This window comes from Periplaneta americana, chromosome 12, assembly GCF_040183065.1.
Source record: "Periplaneta americana isolate PAMFEO1 chromosome 12, P.americana_PAMFEO1_priV1, whole genome shotgun sequence".
In the NCBI taxonomy this organism is placed as follows: Eukaryota; Metazoa; Arthropoda; class Insecta; order Blattodea; family Blattidae; genus Periplaneta; species Periplaneta americana.
In genome coordinates this window covers 53,034,270-53,055,035 of record NC_091128.1, presented here as the reverse complement: position 1 = coordinate 53,055,035, position 20,766 = coordinate 53,034,270, and the positions used below count along the sequence as shown (strand labels likewise).

Sequence of the window (20,766 nt, the reverse complement as noted above, 5' to 3'; positions counted from 1 at the left end):
CAATAAGTACTTAGATTCTGCTATTTTTTTGCTTCATTTTATATGCCGGAATGGGTGCCTATACTCAGTCTAGAAAAAGACATATTCCATATCTTAATTTTGTTAGAATAAGCATTTAGATTCTGATATATTTTGCTCCATTTTGTATGCTGTAATTGGTACCCATACTCAGTCCAGAAAAAGACGTATTCCACGTCATAATTTTGTTACAGTAGACATTTAGATTCTGGAATTTTTTGCTTCATTATGTATCTTTTAATGGGTACCCATACTCAGTGTAGAAAAGTACGTATTCTATGTCTTAATTTTGTTACAATAAACATTTGCATTCTGCTATTTTTTTCTCCATTTTGTATGCTGGAATTGGGTATCCATACTCAGTCTAACAAAAGTCGTGTTCTACGTCATAATTTTTTTTCACTATTCACTAAGTATCCTGAATTGGGTACCAATATTCAGTCTAGAAAAAGACGTATTCCATGTCTTCATTTAGTTACAATAATCATTTAGATTCTGCAAATTTTTTCTCCATTTTTTATGGTGGAATGAGTACCCATACTCAGTCTAGAATATACGTAAGTAAATATATAAGTAAATAAATAAATGCATAAGTACATATGTGAGTAAGTGAATGAGTGAGTTCAATGAATGAATTTTTTTGTGTTGTTTTACGACGCTGTATCAACATCTCAGATTATTTAGCTTCTGAATGAAATGAAGGTGATAATGTCGGTGAAATGAGTCCGGGGTCCAGCACCGAAAGTTACCCAGCATCAATGAATGAATGAATAAAGGAGTGAATAGATAGATAAATGCTTATTTACTTATGTAAGCAAATAAGTAAATGAGTGGATGGATGGATGGATGGATGAATGGATAAATTAATAAATAGATAGATAAATATATAAAGTCATACATAAACACATAAGTAAATAAGTAGATTAGTGAATGGATAAGTGCAAAGATGGACAAGTGAATAAATGAATGAAAAATGTTATGTTTTATTTAACGATATTTACATCTGCCGAGGTTATATCAGCGTCGTCGATGTGCCAGAATTTTATCCCGCAGGAGTTCTTTTACATGCCGGCAAATCTACTGAAATGAGCCTGTCGCATTTAAGCAAACTTAAATGCCGTCGACCTTGTCCGGGATCGAACCTGCAACCTTGAGCACAGAAGGCCAGCGTTATATGAATTACACGGCCGAATGAATGAATGAATATTACCTTAAACTTTCCAGGAATATCCCTAATATTTGCGCCGTTTCGTAGGCGTTGAATAATATTTATATTGTCAGAAATACTTAGGCCTATGCGTGATCGTTTTATGTCATGATGTGTTATCGGTATGCGGAAGCTTGGATTCTCGTGACAACAGACCATGTTGTGTTGTTTCTGCTTTCTTTAGGTTCAAACGCAATCTACTAAATCGACGGAGCAGTGTACTCGTTTCCTTTAGAGGTTGAGTAAACCCCAGGTCATAGTGCGACAGGAAGGATTATATCCACGACTCCATTGGGAATCGAACCTGCGACCTTCCGACTTGCAGCATTACGCCTTAACCGTGACACTACCGTGAGAACCGATACATTACACAACACAAATTCCACAATTTGGGACAACTGGCCGAAATCTACGGCTGACCACTAGGATCCAGAATACAAAGCAGAGGTTAAATTAAAAATACAATATGATTGCGGAGAGAATACGGAACAATGATAAATTTAAAAATAAAGTACAATATTTGATTTCGGAGAAACATGAGATGAAAGTACATTGAAGAGTAATGATTTGAAGTAAAAAAAAAATACATAGTATTATACAAGTGATTGAGTAAAATGGATAATGAATCCCTCAATACCATTAGACAAATTTTGTTGATGCCCTCACTAGAAAATTTAAGAGAAAGGAGAATGGTTTTGGTTAACTTAAATGAAGTTCCCCTAGCGCCAAAAAGAAGTCCTTTCACTTCCGATGTATTAATATTCATTTTGTATCTCTCACTGAAGTGAGGAATACATGGGTTGTAAATAGGCTTCTTTTCATTGTTAACGTTATTGGTTTGTTGATCATCCTTCTCAAAACGGACAGTGGGGTCAAGAATGAGGCTTCTTTGATTCCGGCGATCGATGGCTATGTCTGCTCTTCTCGTTGACCCATTCTCAGCCAAGCAGTACACTTCTTCGTAAACCTCCCACTTTGTCTTACAAAGGGGGGGGGGGTGCGATGGAGCTTCTCACTTTGTGGTGGCTATTGTTCCTCAGTAATTATCCTTTAGGGCAATAACCCAAAACATTCCCAAGGGTTTCTACTTCGCTGCATCCTGGATGACGACAGTTTTGATCTTGAAAGGAACGACCTGGCACCGATCGTACTGCTGCGATGTTTGTGAACATCTTTATGGTATTGGTCCATTCTGAGGATGATATCTCTCTTCTATTACTAATCCAAGAGTTGTTTTTTGGATCTTCACTTTAAGTTACCACTCCTTTGCCTTTTTGTGGAAGACGACACCAATTATTAAACGACAGCTAAAATTGTGGCACGAAATGAATTAACATTAATTAATAATAAACTCTGTTACACGGCATACATGTCTAAAATTTTATTGTGCCATGAAATGAAATGAACATTACAAGAGACTTACATCACTTCTAATTTAATTTCACTGTTTTAAATAACTATGAAATTTGTAACAGAACATGGTCCAACTCTAAACTAAGGAACCATTGGGCTATGTGAACTGTGTGATTTCTTGCAAAGGTGTTGAGTGCAGCACGATGACCTCGATGCAGTCCAGTTGACTTCATTTGCGAGCAGGTCGGGCCGGACACTCTTTGTAAGAGACAGTCCGCCGGCTCGAGTCCTTAGCGCTGCGCCAGCGATTGTCTACTTCTCGAGTAGGGGAGTGGCGTGCAGAAAGTGCCCGTGTGTTCAACCTGCAGGTTTTACGTGTAAAAAGTCTTGTTTACTGCACACATTTAACATACCTTAGTGTAAAAGATAATGTAGGCTAACGAAAGTGCTTCAAATCCCTTCAACAGAAGTCATGCATAGATTATTAACGGAATTTAAATTAAAAGCAAGTTTAACACCGGAGCTTCATATCGATGGCTCGTATCTGTGAATTTGCAGATGAATCATAAAACTAGTTTAGATTTAATTTCTCTCAAAATAGACAAACTTTTATACATGTTTCTCCTTTGTAAAATCTTCTACTCATAGACAAAGTATTAGTTAATTGTCCAGTTATATGAACACAATAATAACGTAATTAGCCTAATTAGAGACAGAAAACGTTACTAATAAACCATGCATAAGCAATGGATGTATAAACAGGTTGTAACTATACAATGGGAATTACTTTGCAGCAGTTATATACACGCAACCCCTAAGAGTTGCATATAGAGAAAAAAATGGCCGCCTCTCTAACAGCTGTTCGTACCGACTGTCATTTTATGATGATGGCTGCCTTGTAACCACAGAAGAACAAACCAAGAGCACAGAATAATTAGAATTATATTGCTATAGCTTGTACTTCTGGATCAAAATAGAGTATGGTAATCGATTAGAGCCAGTTGTACTATCGATACTTAACACGCCACACTAGAGCGCTCTACCGGGTGCAATAGAGAACCTCAGATATTTTATTACCTTTCGAAACGAAGTAATGACGAAACTATGACGTAGCTGTGTAACAGCTATACTATTATACACTACGTATGTAGTGATTATTAGTAAGGAATTTACACACGACGTATAAACGAGCTACTCATTGTATAAGTATAAGACAGTTAAACGTCTGTATATAGAGTGTTTATTAGTAAGACTGTTAATGGCCATTTTTTAGATACGAGGCATCACTTCTTAGTCATCGAAATGCATCATTAAGTGGGAGACATTTCGTCGGCTTAGAGTGTAAACCTGCTAACCGCCAAAGAGAAAATTTTACAAGGGAAGCAAAAAAGTAAGTTTAAATTAACTCTGAAACTTTAGTACCAAATCCAAAGTACAGGTGTCATTTGTACCTGTACTTTGAATTTGGTCCTAAAGTTTGAGTCAATTTAAACTCAGTTTTTTGCTTCCCTTGTAAAATTTTCTTTTTGGCGGTTAGCAGGTTTACACTCTAAGCCGACGATTTAATAAATATTCAAGAGCAAAATAATATTTAAATCTTTACAAAGCCTACATAAATCGAAGAAAATAAATATGACAAATAATAAAATAACTACAATTCTAAACGATTAAGGACACTATTTCTTTCTTCTTCGTTAGGGTTACTTGAAAATAGTTAGTAGGATCATCTTACGTCCACACTTATGTGAATGCGTCCGCGTTTTAGGTCTTAAAGTAACTGTCCGCATACATTTTTACGATTCCTCTTTTTAGTCGGTGTGTGCGCTTGGGCGTGAGTGTGTGTGTACACCTTTTTGTTTGAAATACCGTATCTCAAAAAGTAACCGCTTAGAATTAATGGTATTATACTTACGGTTCATTCTATATATATATATATATATATATATATATATATATATATATATATAAAACTGTTCGAAGACAGGTCTGAACCTCACAAGTGATACCAAGAAGGCATCACTTATGAGGCAACTAGGCCAGGAGATAATGGGGTAGAGTGGCCAGTTATTTTCCCCCTCCATTGTATACATCGCCGAGTAGCTACATATTACACTAGTTAGACTTCAGATACATATAAACAATTGTTCTTCCTCTGACACACATCGTCAAATGAGATGTACTGCCTGATAATAGATGTATATATCAACGTGAACCTCAATCAGACGTAACTTTTATTATACTGTTCAATATTTATCTGTATTTTTCAATTCATATATTCGTGCGTATATTTGTCTCTCTTTCTCACCTTGTATTTTTTAATAATTTCCTATCAATTTACACATTAAATTTTACCCTTTTCTAATGATAGTAATAACTAATCGAAACGATATATTTTTAAGTTTCCATTCCTATCTGTTTGGATTGTCTTAAGGCTGCTAGAGTATGTGGCCTTATACTTTCAGAATTTTAATTTTAGATGCCTTTGTTAATTTGTGTAATAAATTCCATTTGCATGGCGTTTAATTTTCAATTTGGTACAGCATTATTTTCATCAACGGGTTAGCAATTCGCAATCCTTTCTGTGCTACGACGAACGAAACAATTTGGACATAAACCCGGAATTGACTCAATCGCACACTTTCTTTGTCAATATAGTTATGAAGGCTCCGTGATTTGAGCATAATCCACTTTTTTAAGTTCGTATAATTTGTATGACTACAAGCATACCTCTGTCTTCTTTCTGTGATCGCTTGTTCCTCCGCCTCTTCGGTATCAGACCATCGTGGATTTTGCCATTCAAAACTGGAATATTCGTCTGTAATACTTGGATATTGCAATAGGTAATCCTGGTAATCCAAAGGACCTAAAGGACCAAATGCTACTATCAGAATAACAATAATATTAAATACCCTGTATTACAAGAGACAGTAAAGTGTGGTATTATACAGTATTATAAGTAGGGACCGGATTTTTATGTAATTACATATTATATTCCTTTCAAGCTAACCATATATAAATAACAAATCTTTGCGAATCTTGTAATTACCATTAATATATCAAAATTTGATACTACATATTTTTACATATTTACCCCACATTACATATTATGGCTTGGTATTACACAAATCTACATATTTAGGGGTTTTATTCATTTTGAATTCTCTAAAAGGAAAAAAAAAAAACTTCTGCTGGGGAAGGTTACAATTTGAAATACACAGAATTAAAAAGCCTTTTTACCTACGCAAGAAATGATATATTTCGGATAACATTCTAAGTTCCAGGAAGTAATAGAGGCACTCACCCCATACCACCCACTGTAAATATGAGTGAAGAAAAGGCAACTTTTCTCATACAACTACCTTGTATTGTAAAAATCACTCAGAAAGTAGCGTTGCTTCCATGCGGTGGAGTAGAACGAGGACGACATACCACCCACTGTAAATATGAGTGAACAAAAGGCAACTTTTCTCATACAACTACCTTGTATTGTAAAAATCACTCAGAAAGTAGCGTTGCTTTCATGCGGTGGAGTAGAACGAGGACGACATGATTTGTCTCGAACTGTAATTGTTCTGCACACGTCTTAACAAGCCGTTCCCATGCAATTTGCAACCTTACCCACCATCTTCCTAATCCTTCCAGGGAAAACCCGTGTCAAGTCTGGCATGAGCTGCAATAAAGTAGCAGACTTTTGAAAAGAAGCTGAAGTAAAGGAACAAACTGGAAAGATGTTGAAAGATTAAAATAAATAGCTTTTCAGGTTATTGCTGGCCTCTTTACTTTAAATTTAGTAGACCTGTTTAGTAGGGATTTTCCGAGCAATTGTTAAGTATGGTTCTCGGCTGGAATAATCCTACCCCTCTGAATGAGACAGGAATGTCACCTTTCAAACAACAGTTTGTAAATGCCTATAGTTTGAGATTTTAGTAGGTACTTTCTTTCTTACAGGGAGCAGCTAAAATGCACGTGTCCCACATTTCCTCTTATTTTCTCCTAATTCAGTACAGCGAAACAGTATTTTCAGTACTGCTGTGTCATTCATTTCACTCATTTCTCTAGTTTTAGTATTTACAGTACCTATAAAATGCAAGTGAGTTTATGTACTACTTTTAACTAACTAAAATGGCCCCTATATCTTCAACCCTAACGACAAAAACAAAATCATGGATTGCGATGGACGAAGCTTTCACTACAGATGGAAAAATATTAATGTGTCAAATGTGCGGTAAAAAAGTCGGGTGCTCTATGAAATCACAACTGGAGAGTCTTACCTATCCTATACCTGCCAGATATTGATATTAAATATTGTCATGATTTTACATATTTTGGTACATATTCAGCTTATTTTTCTTACATAAATATGTACATGTTTCACACATTGATATTACATAAAAATCCGGTCCCTAATTATAAGCAAGATATTACAGTGCACATTACTTCCTTCCTAACACACTTATGTCAGGTTTTTGAAAAGACAATTATTTGTACAGAGTTATCTATGATTTAACGTGCTTATTTATATGTTTAAAATGAGTATCCGAAACAACAATTATCGTAATATTTACATTTATCTGTGCTTGAACTGGTAACTGTGCCTCGGCCTGTAGTTACCTGCTGTTAGTACTGATTCGAACAAATACCGACATGCGGCGCTACTGCATTAGTTTCGTAAACTACAGGGTGAATCAGACCACCAGTAACAGTAATTTATTTCGGAAACTAGTGCATTAAAATTTTCGAGACAAAAATATTTTTTACTAAAGAACATGAGAACTTTCACTTGAGCTTAATTTCATCAATCAGCCTTAACAGGAAGTAGGGTCAGCGGCGTATTACTTTAAAATTTAAAATGGGAGTCGTGGTCAAATATGGTACCATTTGATAGTGCTCTTCAAACCAAAAAACTTTTATAGGAAACGTTTTTATCAGTTCCTATTTTTTCAATGAGAAAACGTACGAAAAGATAATGTTATTAATACTGAGAAGAAAATGTAAACTAAACAAATACATTTAATGTTGACATAGTACACACGCACAATTACCTGGCTGAGTGTAGACCTGGTGGCCGACAGCATCGTCGAAGGGTGAATACAAGTAAACTACCCCTTTCCCTTTGCTCGCTCAACAGTGTTTCCTTTAGTCACCGCAATACAGTATCTACGGCCATGTCTACATGTACACTGCACTTAGCCAGGTAATAAGCTCAGGTGGTCTTGCCCAACAATGCACAATAAGAAGGAAGTGCTTTGTTTTCTCTGTACCTACGTACGTACATTTTTATAGTTTTGCAATTACTTTGTGACTAATAAAATAATAACCTAAAAGTAAGGAGTGATTACAAATACCTCCTACGTACTACAAACAGATGCGGTCCTGTGGCATGGCCAGCTCGATCTCCTGACTTGAATCTTTGGATTTCTATCTTTGGGGACGGTTAAAAAACATCGTCTATCAAGATCGTTCCACAACAAGAGATGATATGAAACAGCGAATCCGAGAGACCTTCCAGTCACTTGACCACGCCGAAGTGTTAGGAGTAGCTGACAGTGTTAGAGGAAGAGTACGGTGTGTGCTGCTCAGAACGGCAGACAGTTTTAACATTTACAAAAATTAATGAAATTGTTCAGTCTCTCGGTAACTTCTGTCAATATTAATTGTCTTGTTTACATTTTCGTATTGTAACATTTCTCAATATTGATGGCCTTGTCTTTTCGTATGTTTTCTCATTGAAAGAGTAGGAATTGATCAAAACATTTCCTATGAAAGTTGTTTGTTTCGAAGAGTTCTATCAAAAGGTATCATATTTGACCCGACTCCCATCTTAAATTTTAAAGTAATACGCCACTGATCCTACTTCCTGTTAAGACTGATTATGAAATCAAATTCAAGTGAAAGCTCGCATGTGCTTTAGTTACAAATATTTTTGTCTCGAAAATTTTAAAGCACTAGCTTCCGAAATAAATGACTTAGGGTTGGTCTGAATCACCCTGATTAAATAATAATATAGACCACAACAAATTAATTTGCTATATTATCTGTACAGTTTTTAAAATTTGGCGTTTCATTTACGTAACTTAGGTAAATGTTTCACTTTCTATGACATAGCCCATTAGGATAATAATGTGTATTTTAAAGGCAATTTCGAACATGTCTAGTTTAATTTTCGTCATCAACTGCAGATTGTATGTCGTCAGTCACGGAATATTTTATTTTTGGGTGTTCTACCAATGGCAATGGTATTTCGTACTCTGAAAAGTCCACTTGAATACATGGAAGCATTCATGTGGACATATTGACGAATGTAATAGTAATATGCGTTACAAGAGCGGTATGTTGACGTTTTCATGTTCGAGGATAAGATTGAAAAAACGAAACGTAATTGAGCTTTTTTAATTTCCGGGAACATGAAAACAAACATACCGCTCGTGTATCGTATATCATTTTGTGCGAAGATCGTTTATTACATACCTGAAAGAGGAATTTCTAATTAGTTGCAATGAAATCTCCATCTTGGTTTCTGTTCAATGACGGCAATTTTGGAAAACAAAAATATCTCTCTTCAACATTGTTGCTATAAAATGTTTTCTGTGTTTACTATATTGCAGCAGGCCGTGATATGTCTGTCTTTTTTTCTCCCAGTCTATAAATGCGAACTTAAAACAAACGGTAAGGTTATGTAATGATTTATTTTTCATTTTAATATTTTAACAATATTATTTATATAAAATATTGCAGTAATAACATCGGCATCTGGAATCTTGTTGATTTTTTCACGGCTTCCTTAATGTTACTTGCATTACGAATGCAATAACTTTAGTGGAGTAGTAGAGTTTACTTAATTTTTGCAAATATTTAAAAACAATAATCAACATTGTAATTTAGGTGAAATTGCAGTGGTAAGTTTCCAATTTATAATTATTACTATGTTAAACGTCTCTAAAAATCATATGTTAAAAGCCTAAAGCAGTAAAATGAATGTCGCGCTTAAGCGGTAAGAAGAGGGTAATTGTTATATGTGTTATGTTGGGAATACTGAATGTGGTGTTTCACACTTACCGCGTATTGGTTTTGTGCTGAAAGCAAGCAAATACGCACGATCTCGCACAAAATATTTAACATGTTTTCAGTATGGCTGCCATAGCCACCACAGCTGAATACGGTTGCAGTTTTTAAGCAGAAGTTACATCTAGCTCTCTTTCCATTAATATTATTTACGTCGATAATCACACCAAATACCAACAATTATTGCTTTTTAAATCATATTAAAATTGAGATGGAAGTGCACATGTGCACTATTGTTTATCACACGGTTCTTTAATTAAAAAGTCTTGCACCTACTAGTAGTACAGAGCTCACTGTGTACCTATCAGCCATATTACTGCTGAAAACTTCTGCAAACAAAAGTAACTATAAATAACTAAAACATTACTAACAAAATACTAGTGGAGACATTTATGGACGACAATAGATACTGAACTTGATGTTACCTCAACTGCTAGTTACAAGCGCTGATAAATCTACATTTAACTTTCCGGAAACACATGAAAGTTATCAGTGCAGTTAAATTTATAAGCGCAGTTAAGTAACTGAGAGTTAACTGATGTGTACCAAAAACCGGGCATTAAACATAATGTCAAACACTTCGTCCGATGTTATTGTTAACAATGTCACAAAATGAAAGTACAAGAGAAGCCAGGCCTTTTCTTAATGACAATATGTTTTGTTCTTATATCACCTAGGAAATTTCGGAAACAGAGAAAAAGCCTGAAGACCTGAACGACTTCAGTTTGTTGTGTTTATCACTTTATCATATCAAGTAGGCCTACATTGCAAAGTTCGAAGTTACTATCCTACTCCTGCACAGGCGAACTGCGTTTATTCGCACAGAGGCACATTCCCTACTCTAAGAAATGCCAGTGGGGACTGGCCAAATACAAAATTGACAAAAGTATGCATTGATTCATTACAGTAATTACGTCTTAGTCACTCCACAAGTTGATACATCATTTCAAAATAAGTGGCTTTGGTTAAATAATTTTTTGAGATTCTAAACTACAAATTAAAACAATTTTCTGAAATACTGACAATTGATGTATGACACACAGAATTACGTACTTCGGAATATGTACAGTATTACGAGTACATGTATATGACTTTCTCGTGTTAAATTCTATCGTACCTGGTTTACATGTTTCGACCTGTTATTGGTCTTTTTCAGAACTGGTCATTGCTGGTCTTGGCGCCTCTTGTTTTGTTTCCTGTGGGGCTGTGTTTGTGTAGTGTAATGTGGAGTCAAAGAGTGTGTGTGTTCTGAAATTGAGTTGTGTGTTGAGAATTTCATTAGGGTGTGTTTTTGTGTATCTGTATATTTCGTATTGTTCTAGTGTGTTTAGTTTCTGGCTTTTTGCTTCGATGTGTAGAATTTCCGTGTATGTGTTGATACATATTCCGAAGTGATACAGTGTTAAAAGTTGTGTAATCAAGATGTAGAATTACGTAGCTAACTACAGTGCGTCTATAGATAGAGTGGACCGCGACGACCTTGGACTGGGCGAGAGTTGCCAGATTTACATGTAAACAGCCGGCAAGTCCACTCACGTTTATTAACAGTCTTACTAATAAACTGTGTATAGTTTTTATACTAGACTTATGCAGAGTTGAGACAGAAAACTTTACTAATAAACCATGCAGAAGCGATGGATGTATAAACAGCCTGTAACTATACAATGGGAATTGCTTTGCAGTAGTTATATACACGAAACCCCTTGTTTGAGCGTTGTATATAGAGAAAAAATGGCCGCCCCTCTAACAGCTGTTTTATAATGATGGTTGCCTAGTAACCAAAGAACAAACCAAAGAGCACAGAATAATTAGAATAATATTACTGTAGCTTGTACTCTTCGACCAAAATATAGTATGGTAATCGATTAGAGCCAGTTGTACTATCGATACTTAACACGCCACACTAGAGCGCTCTACTGGATGCAATAGAGAACCTCAGATATTCTATTACCTTTCGTAACGAAGTAATGACGAAACTATGACGTAGCTGTGTAACAGTTGTACTGTTGTACGCGACGTATGTAGTGATTATTAGTAAGGAATTATACACGACGTATAAATGAGCTACTCATTGTATAAGTATAAGACAGTTAAACGTCTGTATATAAAGTTTTTATTAGTAAGACAGTAAATGTTTTAGAACAGTATGTTGCATGATTTTACGTAAAACTTTGGAACTAAAGATAATGACAAAATTCAAATTGATATTATGTTAGAACAAATCTGTAATGTGTATACGTGTCACAAATTCAGTGAGTCAGTATTTCGTTACACTTTAAGAGAAATAAAATAACTGAATTAAATGAATATTTGTAATTTATTGTAAATAAATCTAAACAGACCTGCATGAACTTCAGAACAGAGGCGCATGTAAAGAATGGTGCTACTGCCTAGGACACACTATTGCTTTATTATTAATAATATTATTGCTACTCTTATTACTGTAATCAATTTATTAGTACGTAAATTACATGTGTTCGAAACCGGAAAGATCTTTTATAGCAGCCCTATAAACATAGCTGCCGCATATACGGCATAAATGATTCCTGGACAAATGACACTGCACTGGCCCTACGCTGTCCTCCCTGCTCTACTCCCCTTGACATTGAAATCCATAACTTTTGGATCGTCCATGATACACTGGCATGCATGCAGTAATAGGAACAGAGTTGTGGTTGTAAGACGTGTATTGAAAATGGTGCAGCACCTTACTGTGCTACGAGGTTTTCTTTATAAAAGTTACTTTAAAAATAGTTCTTCTCGAAGAGAGAGTATTGAAAGTTATCCCAATGCAGTGCTTCCTTCAAGAAGTGCTGTACAAAGCTTACTTACTTACTTACTTACTTACTTACTTACTTACTTACTTACTTACTTACTTACTTACTTACTTACTTACTTACTTACTTACTTACTTACTTACTTACTTACTTACTGGTTTTTAAGGAACTCGCCCTCACATAAGCCCGCCATCGGTCCCTATCCTGAGCAAGATTAATCCAGTCTCTATCATCATATCCCACCTCCCTCAAATCCATGCCATACTACTGTAGGCTAGTGATACAATTTCAAACCAAGGTTCATTGTTGAATAAAAAACATTCCGGAACACGAACGGTTTTAAAAGAGGAAGAACTGGATGGAATCGAGCCAGTCTAGTCACAAAAATCAATAGCTAAACTAGAACAACACACAAATGTTTCTCAGTCTTCTGCAAGAAATACAGCAAATTTGATAAAGTTAAAGTTATGCAATTACACACGTGTTCATGCTTTTCCAGGTGACCCGATTCAAAGAGTGCATTATTATAACTGTTTTCTGATATCAGTTCAGAGTGGTGAAAATGATCCGCAGAATTTTTTTTTTTAAGACGAATCTTGGTTTCTTCTAAATGGGAGGGTGAACTGAAAAAATTGTACATATTAGCTTTCCGAAAAAAAAAAACCTGTAATTTTGCTTGAAATCCTCCATCACGTCTATGACCAGAAAATTGGTGTGTGGTGTGCGATAAGTGACAAGAGAATAATAGCTCTAATATTTTATCGTAAAACAATCTGTATCAAGTACAGGGACATCATTTTATTTTTACTAACATTTTTAATATTAACCTGGCTATACCTTCAGAGAACCGGAAACACAATTTGCTATCCCCTTCCACGACTGTAGTTCAATGATACTGGCGTAAAACACAAACAGATCACTCTACTAGGTATAGGAGGGAAGAAAAGTAGTTCATCCATTTACGTAAACTAGGAAATATCGCGATTTTGAGATCGATAATTTTCATTAGGTTTTTGTTTAATCAAAATACAGTACTGTATTAAGAATAAGTGTTTTTACTCACGAACTGAGTTATCCATGACAGCGTATTCATTATGCAGTGTATATTATAATGTCTACAGCACATTAGCGTACAATATAGAGAAAAAAAATTAAATTGAAAAATAATCATAATATGAATATTTAAACACATTTTTGAAAATGGTGGCCGTTCATTTCAATACAGGCTTCAGTTCTTTTGTGCATATTATCGCACTATAGACTATTGCATCTAATTCCAATTGCCAGTTTCGTCCTTCGTACTAGTAACTCATGTTCAAATAATTCTGTACCTACTCTATAAAAGAGTATCTCACGTACTGTAAATTCAATCTTCACTTCTGCCCGACCCGCACAGATAAAATTACTCAGACATGCTATCTACTGTCCGTCCAAGTGATTATGTCGCAGGATCGTAGAAAGGGGGTAAATCACGTGACAGTTAATTACTTAACGAGGTCCTTATTTAAGTTATTTTAAACAGTTGTATAATATTACGTAAACGTCCAATTCCTAACAGAAATTAATGTTTTCAGAAAAGAGCTAAGACACCCCAGCTTTTACAGAGGGGCGAACAGAAGCAGCTGGGGGAAATCGGGATGCGACGTAGGCAAACGGACAGTACCTGTGCGAAAATATGATTCAGTATTGAAAGCTCTTTCGTCACTGGAAAACGCGAACATATTTCTGGAACGTACTATACTCACTAACTCAGTACTTCTTACTATATGCGGCCTTGGTTTTGTGTGGACAGTTTGAACTTCATTAGTAGAAGGGGTGGGAGTGAAGTACATTCAAAAACTCAGGTACAATAAAATTTGAAGTAAAAATAAAATGCTGTCCCTGTATTAATCTTAACGCTGCTTCTTCAGAAGTTAATAGAAAGGGAAAACTGAATTGTAATCATAATTGGATGTTAATGGATTTTAAATAGCCTAGTAGGCTACATTTTTCAATCACAGCTGTGCTTACCATCTATATCCGAGTCAATGTCGTAGTACTCCGGACGTTGGGTTTCCTTGCATATCTCCTCGACAGCAAGAGGACCGGGCTCTCCGTAATTATTTCTCTCATATCTTCGATAGCGAGCCTCCTTGAACTCCCTCCACCGTCGCACAATCTCCTGATTCAGACCCAATGCAGCTGGGGCATACGAGTTCTCCGAATATTTCCCACTCCTCGTCCCGTGCATTCTGCGGTGTGCCTTCCGATGTATTATTTCCGGTTCATCAGATCCTGGCACGGTCTGCATTAGATATATTTCTTCTTCATACGGTTCAGCGCCACGATCTTGTTGCAATATTGCTTTGCCAAGTCTCTGTCGAGGTGTGGGAGATTTCGGCGAAGTTCTATGTGATGCTTGCACTTCCACAGGCACTGATGAAGATGCGCGCATGGATACAGGCGAAAGTCTTCGCTCTGGTCTGGAGTTCAGAGTCCAGCTTTTTGGAGGTATGTAATCCGTCATTGTCGTCGGCATTTTATAGTAATGCAGAGAATTCTCAGGAGCTCTGGACGATCTTTCTGCCATTTTCGACAAATTTATTTGTTTTGATGGTGAACAGTCCCTTGGCACACATTTACGTTGCTGGCCTCGCAAGGCTAGGGCTGCCATCTCCTCTGACAAGTAGTCTTCATCTCCTGAGTTCCCAACGGCTACAGTTCCACGGTTTACTGTTCTATGACATCCACTGCCTACTCCATAAGAATTCTTTATAGTCACATTTTGTGCGTCTGATTTGAAACGGCCATCATCTATACTGCAACAATTATTCTTCTTAGTTACATGTTTGCCGGATGGCTGACCGGCTCCGATATAAGCTATCCTAGATGTGCCTTGAGTTGTATTCTTGTAACCGCCGCCATTTCCTCTACAACAGTCTTTTCTAGCTGCACTACTGATCCTGTTTTTGTCTACACAGCTACGACGACTGCCTCCGTCAACGGCAACATTACCAGCACCTCGTCGACTGACGTACACAGTGCCACAATTGCAGTCGTTCATCATGTTCACTTTATTCTTCCAATGTCATCTGTTTTTAGAAGTATGAAACGGAAAACTGTACAAATTAATGTAAGACAATAGAAAAAGGAAGCATTACACAAAGTAGCATCTATCAGTAAATTCCTACAGAGTAACTTACAATACTAGGCCTACTAGAAATATTAGGTCTACCTTTAAGTCTTGTCTGCATTCAAAAAGTGGCGTAACTGGGACATTTTACTCTTCACAACTTAGGATCCGTAGAGCGTTTTCTTCTAGAAGTTAACTTAGATTGAAGTGACTAGTTTTATGTTACATATTTTATTTGTTTATTTATTTTTTTATTTATCTTTTCATTTGTTTGTTTGTTTATTCATTTTTAAATTGGCCAACCTCAATAATTATTTTTTCAACAAAAGTCGAAAATGGGTCATTTTCTCGAAAAATAACCGAAGTTTCACGTATTTCTCCCATAATGGGGACCCGAATAATAATAATAATAATAATAATAATAATAATAATAATAATAATAATAATAATAAGTATTGCTCTCATGAAAGCACTGAGATTGCTGGCCATCTTGAATGATACAGTATAAAACAGTAATTCTCAACCGGGATCCGGCTCCCCGAGTATCCGCAGACCAGTTAATAGAGTGCATCGAACAAAGTAATGAGAACTTAATAATAATAATAATAATAATAATAATAATATTATTATTATTATTATTATTATTATTATTATTATTATTACTTTGTTCGATGCACTCTATTAACTGGTCTGCGGATACTCGGGGAGTCGGATCCCGGTTGAGAATTACTGTTTTATACTGTATCATTCAAGATGGCCAGTAATCTCAGTGCTTTCATGAGAGAGCAATACTTACTTACTTACTTACTGGCTTTTAAGGAACCCGGAGATTATTGCCGCTCTCACATAAGCCCGCCCGCCTATCCTGAGCAAGATTAATCCAGTCTCTATCATCATATCCCACTTCCCTCAAATCTATTTTAATATTATCCTCCCATCTACGTCTCGGTCTCTTTTTCCCTCCGGCCTCCCAATTAACACTCTATATGCATTTCTGGATACGTGCCACATGCCCTGTCCATCTCAAACGTCTGGATTTAATATTCCTAATTATGTCAAGTGAAAAATACAATGCATGCAGTTCTGCGTTGTGTACTTTCCCCATTCTCCTGTAACTTCATCCCTCTTAGCCCCAAATATTTTCTTAAGCACCTTATTCTCAAACACCCTTAACCTATGTTCCTGTCTCAAAGTGAGAGTCCAAGTTTCACAACCATAAAGAATAACCGGTAATATAACTGTTTTATAAATTCTAACTTTCAGATTTTTTTGACAGCGGACTGGATGATAAAAGCTTCTCAACCGAATAATAACAGGCATTTCCCATATTTATTCTGTGTTTAATTTCCTCCCGAGTATCATTTATATTTGTTACTGTTGCTCCCAGGTATTTGAATTTTTCCACCTCTTCAAAAGATAAATTTCCTATTTTTATATTTCCATTTCGTACAATATTCTCGTCACGAGACATAATCATATACATAGTCTTTTCGGGATTTACTTCCAAACATATCTCTTTACTTGCTTCAAGTAAAAGAATTGTTGAAAATCAAACTGAGGAATAGAGTCCAGAAGAAACTGTGAAATAAATTAGTTGACGTTTGGCAGGTCCTATAGTTGTAGCCTGCATTGAGTATAGTATTGAAACTATTTTTACCATAAGAAATGAATATTGACTACCATTCGATAGATAACATCCTGAACCGAAAGCAAGAAGAAGGAGAAGAAGAAAAAGAAGAAGAAAGGATTGAAAGGTTCATGGTCGCGCTATAAACTGCTAAAGAATATTTTATGGAAATAAATTTAAAAAAAAATCAACTTTTGGAAGAAAAAGTTTAATAGCCGGGCAATGCTTTAGAATATAGGAGGATTCATCTATCAGGAGAAAAAAAACCAATATTATTTTAACTTTTCCGAATCTAGAAACAATGAGCAATTGCATAATATTTCTGGTTTAACAGGGTAATTTTAAAGCTTATACCTAAATATTCTACTGTAACTCAACCTTGAAGTGATATTTTAAATATGAGAACATACTTTCTGTTTAACGTAGAAAAGAAACACATTTACAGGGTTGAAGTAAATAATGTTAATAAAGCCTGTTCTGCATATCTACAAACAGGGAACTGAAAAGACGCTACAGAAATCTGCAGAAGGTAGTCAAACTTGCTCTATAAACTACTCCAGTTAGAAGACTTCCGATATCGATAAAAAAATAATCTAGATAGAAGCTAGAAGTACCGATTGCTGTAAAAGCGCTGAATATGTTCGAAGTTTATTTTCAGGATCATAAATTCAAGTTGGCTTCATATCTGAGAAACATTTAAGAAAACTATACTAAATTGCACTTTGATAAACCATGTAACGAGGTGGGCTTTGTACTTACAGAACGACTATGAGATAGAACATAGAACTGGCGCGCGCATTAAGCAGTTATCCATTCTGCTACGTTTGACTAATATTTGTGGAGTAGCCCACCAGATAAGAACTGATCAGTTCAAATATCAAACAATGAGTTTTAGTAAACAATGCTTAAAAATAAATTCTACGACAACCATGTTTCGAAAAACGATTGTATAAAATAGAATGAGTTCGAGAATAATTAATGATTTCAGCTGTAATGTAAGCTATATCTACAGATGTAGTTAGAAGACTAAAGGGCTTATGGTACAATAGTACTATTTTTCTGCATTACTTTCTTGTAATCGAGAAAACCCGAAAATCCTGATGCTTTCAGTCCCCGAGCAGTCCGGATTTTAAGACTTTCAAAGGGATGGAATTATTTTCTACCAACTAGAGGAGTTAGAACAGCGTTCCTTAAACTATGGTCCGCGAACCACCTGTGGTCCTCGAGATCTGCCCTTGTGGTCCTTCAAAAAAGGACAGAAGAAAAAATAAGATTAAAACGAATTGCTTATCACACTATAGCTGAAAATCTCAGAGTTTGAAAATTACACATGGCAGTCGGCTTTCACGTTTTGTCCCAGTAATAATATTTTATGAAATTTCTTACACTACCCGCCTACCCACTTCCCACTCTACTCTCAGCAACAAAAGAGGGGTTTAAAGCACTATGAACGTTGCGTTTGTCGCCATCTTTTCCCTGCACATCTGGTGCCGAGCCTGAAACCCGAATTCATAGTAGATGACCAAAGTACCGAACCTTTTCATGTATTGATGGCTTTCTTAATAGTTTTGCCGACACCCAGCCTGGACATTGAAATGGTCACGTACTGTACGTCGTACACTAATAATAGAACTAGTCAAATTTCATCTTTACTTGTTGAAAATCGGGCATGTTTCAGTGTTAATTTTTTTATTTGTTTTTCCAGATGACGATATAAGAAATTTTAGATACCGCCTATTTTAAAATCCGACAGGTTTACTTTTTACACTTGCGTGTTTCGTCTCTAAGTGCCGTTTCAATTTCGCGGGTTTCATACACTCGTTTGAAAGCACTTCGTAACAAACAACATACCGAGGTTTTGGTTCACTCTCATTGCCACACCAAGTAAATCCAAGTTCTAAATAACTCTTGTCATATTTACGAAAGTATTTTTTCTTTGACTAGCTACCACTAGGACTAGATATTACTTTAATGGCACTATAATTAATATATTTCTTCACACACAGCTTCTGAACTATTGGCACTGCCTAAATGAAGCGTATCATCATGTTCCTTTCTTTTCAAAGTTCCGGATCGAGCCAGTTTTTCCATTATTTATGGGGGACACTATTTAACAGAGACATGGACAACTTCTAGCGTGTACCAGAGAAGAAGGATTTCAAACAACTGCTAACAGGCAAGCGATGAATCAACAAAGCATAGAATTTGTTATAAGTTACCTGTGATTGGCTACAAAAATATAATTACAAAAGTATTGTAATTAATTAATTCTATTTTAAAACATAAGTATACTGGTATTAAAATATGCTACAAAAATGATAAATTTGCTTTCGAAGGGAACAAGAGTAAGGTGGTCCGCGGAACTGTTCTGACTTAAGAAAGTGGTCCCCACTTCAAAAAAGTTTGAGAAATGCTGGGTTAGAATATTTCGACGGTTTTTGTTTTCTTTTTCACTTATACTATCACAGTATATAAAAGTAATACTCACCAAATTAAGTGCACCACATTGAATTTGTATATCTTCTTTATGGGAACACTAGAATTTTAGAATAATCTCATCGGGCCAGAAAATCACACAAACCAAATCATATTCATGAGATGACAGAAAGGTATTAGTTGCCCGGCAACGATTTTTCATTATTAAGCATCTTTGCATACAGAGTATTGCAAAAGTCACTATCTACTGTATTTACTGCTACAATATTCACTCTACGTATATTTATTACAGTGACTTTCAAATTTATTACTGCCCATAGTGATCTACAACTACAGAGTAAGTCAGCCAGGGCTAGACCGGCGGCAACGGAAATCGTATGCGTAGCAACTGAGACAGGGAGATCAAAAACCCACTAACTCCAATTTTTGACAAAATTGAGTTATGGGTTGAATGATGGTTTTTAGTTTGTCCCGCATGCGTGGAAGACAAGAATACACTAATATCGACATTCATCTGCATTCTGGGGGCTGTTTTAAAACTCATGGAAGTCAGAACTCCACTTACTCCATGGAATAAGAGAGTTTTTGCATTCTAAGCTTAATTTCCCGGTAGGTGGCAACACTATCTCTCAACCAGCTGAGTAAAGTGATACGATACGGTATTCAGAATGTCACAAAAATCTATGAAATCCATGTAAGTAAGACTATTAAAGGCACAATATCGAGCCGATTAACTTCCAGAAACCCAATGCAGATGCATCATTCCCCAGTCAACTAAAGTACAATTCAGCATTGCCATTGAAAGAAGAAAGCAAAAGGACTTGCAAAATTTATTTCTGAGGAAAGTGGGATGAATTACCAAACTCTGTTTGCGGACAGTAATAATCTAGAATCTAGATGCACAGGAAGAACATGAGAGTGAGAGAAAAAAACAGAATCTGTAACATGAATGAGACTGTGTTAACATTTTAATATTGTTTGTGGTTTTATTTGTGTATTTTGATCTGCTTTATGGTAATTTGTGATTTTCTGTCTCATATATTTGAAATTTAAAAAAAATGTAGCAATGTTAATCTTAATAATGAACTTCCATTTTCTCGTGTATTCCAATGTTTCATAAGGGAATTGTGATATATTTATATTTTTTTTTCTTCACATGGCTCATATTTATTCA

The 20,766-nt window shown here is 35.8% G+C and overlaps 1 protein-coding gene across 1 annotated transcript; it reads right to left on the bottom strand.

Moving 5' to 3' along the window:
• Nucleotides 1-2,621: 2,621 nt before the first annotated feature.
• Nucleotides 2,622-19,746, bottom strand: LOC138710036 (uncharacterized). The gene is made up of 4 exons (XM_069840690.1): nt 19,645-19,746; nt 14,428-15,488; nt 5,306-5,441; nt 2,622-2,940 (listed from the first exon to the last, which is right to left on the bottom strand). Exons 2-4 carry the CDS (start codon nt 15,461-15,463, stop codon nt 2,808-2,810), a joined length of 1,305 nt encoding a protein of 434 aa, XP_069696791.1. The 5' UTR covers nt 15,464-15,488; nt 19,645-19,746; the 3' UTR covers nt 2,622-2,807.
• Between the last annotated feature and the right edge of the window lie 1,020 nt (nt 19,747-20,766).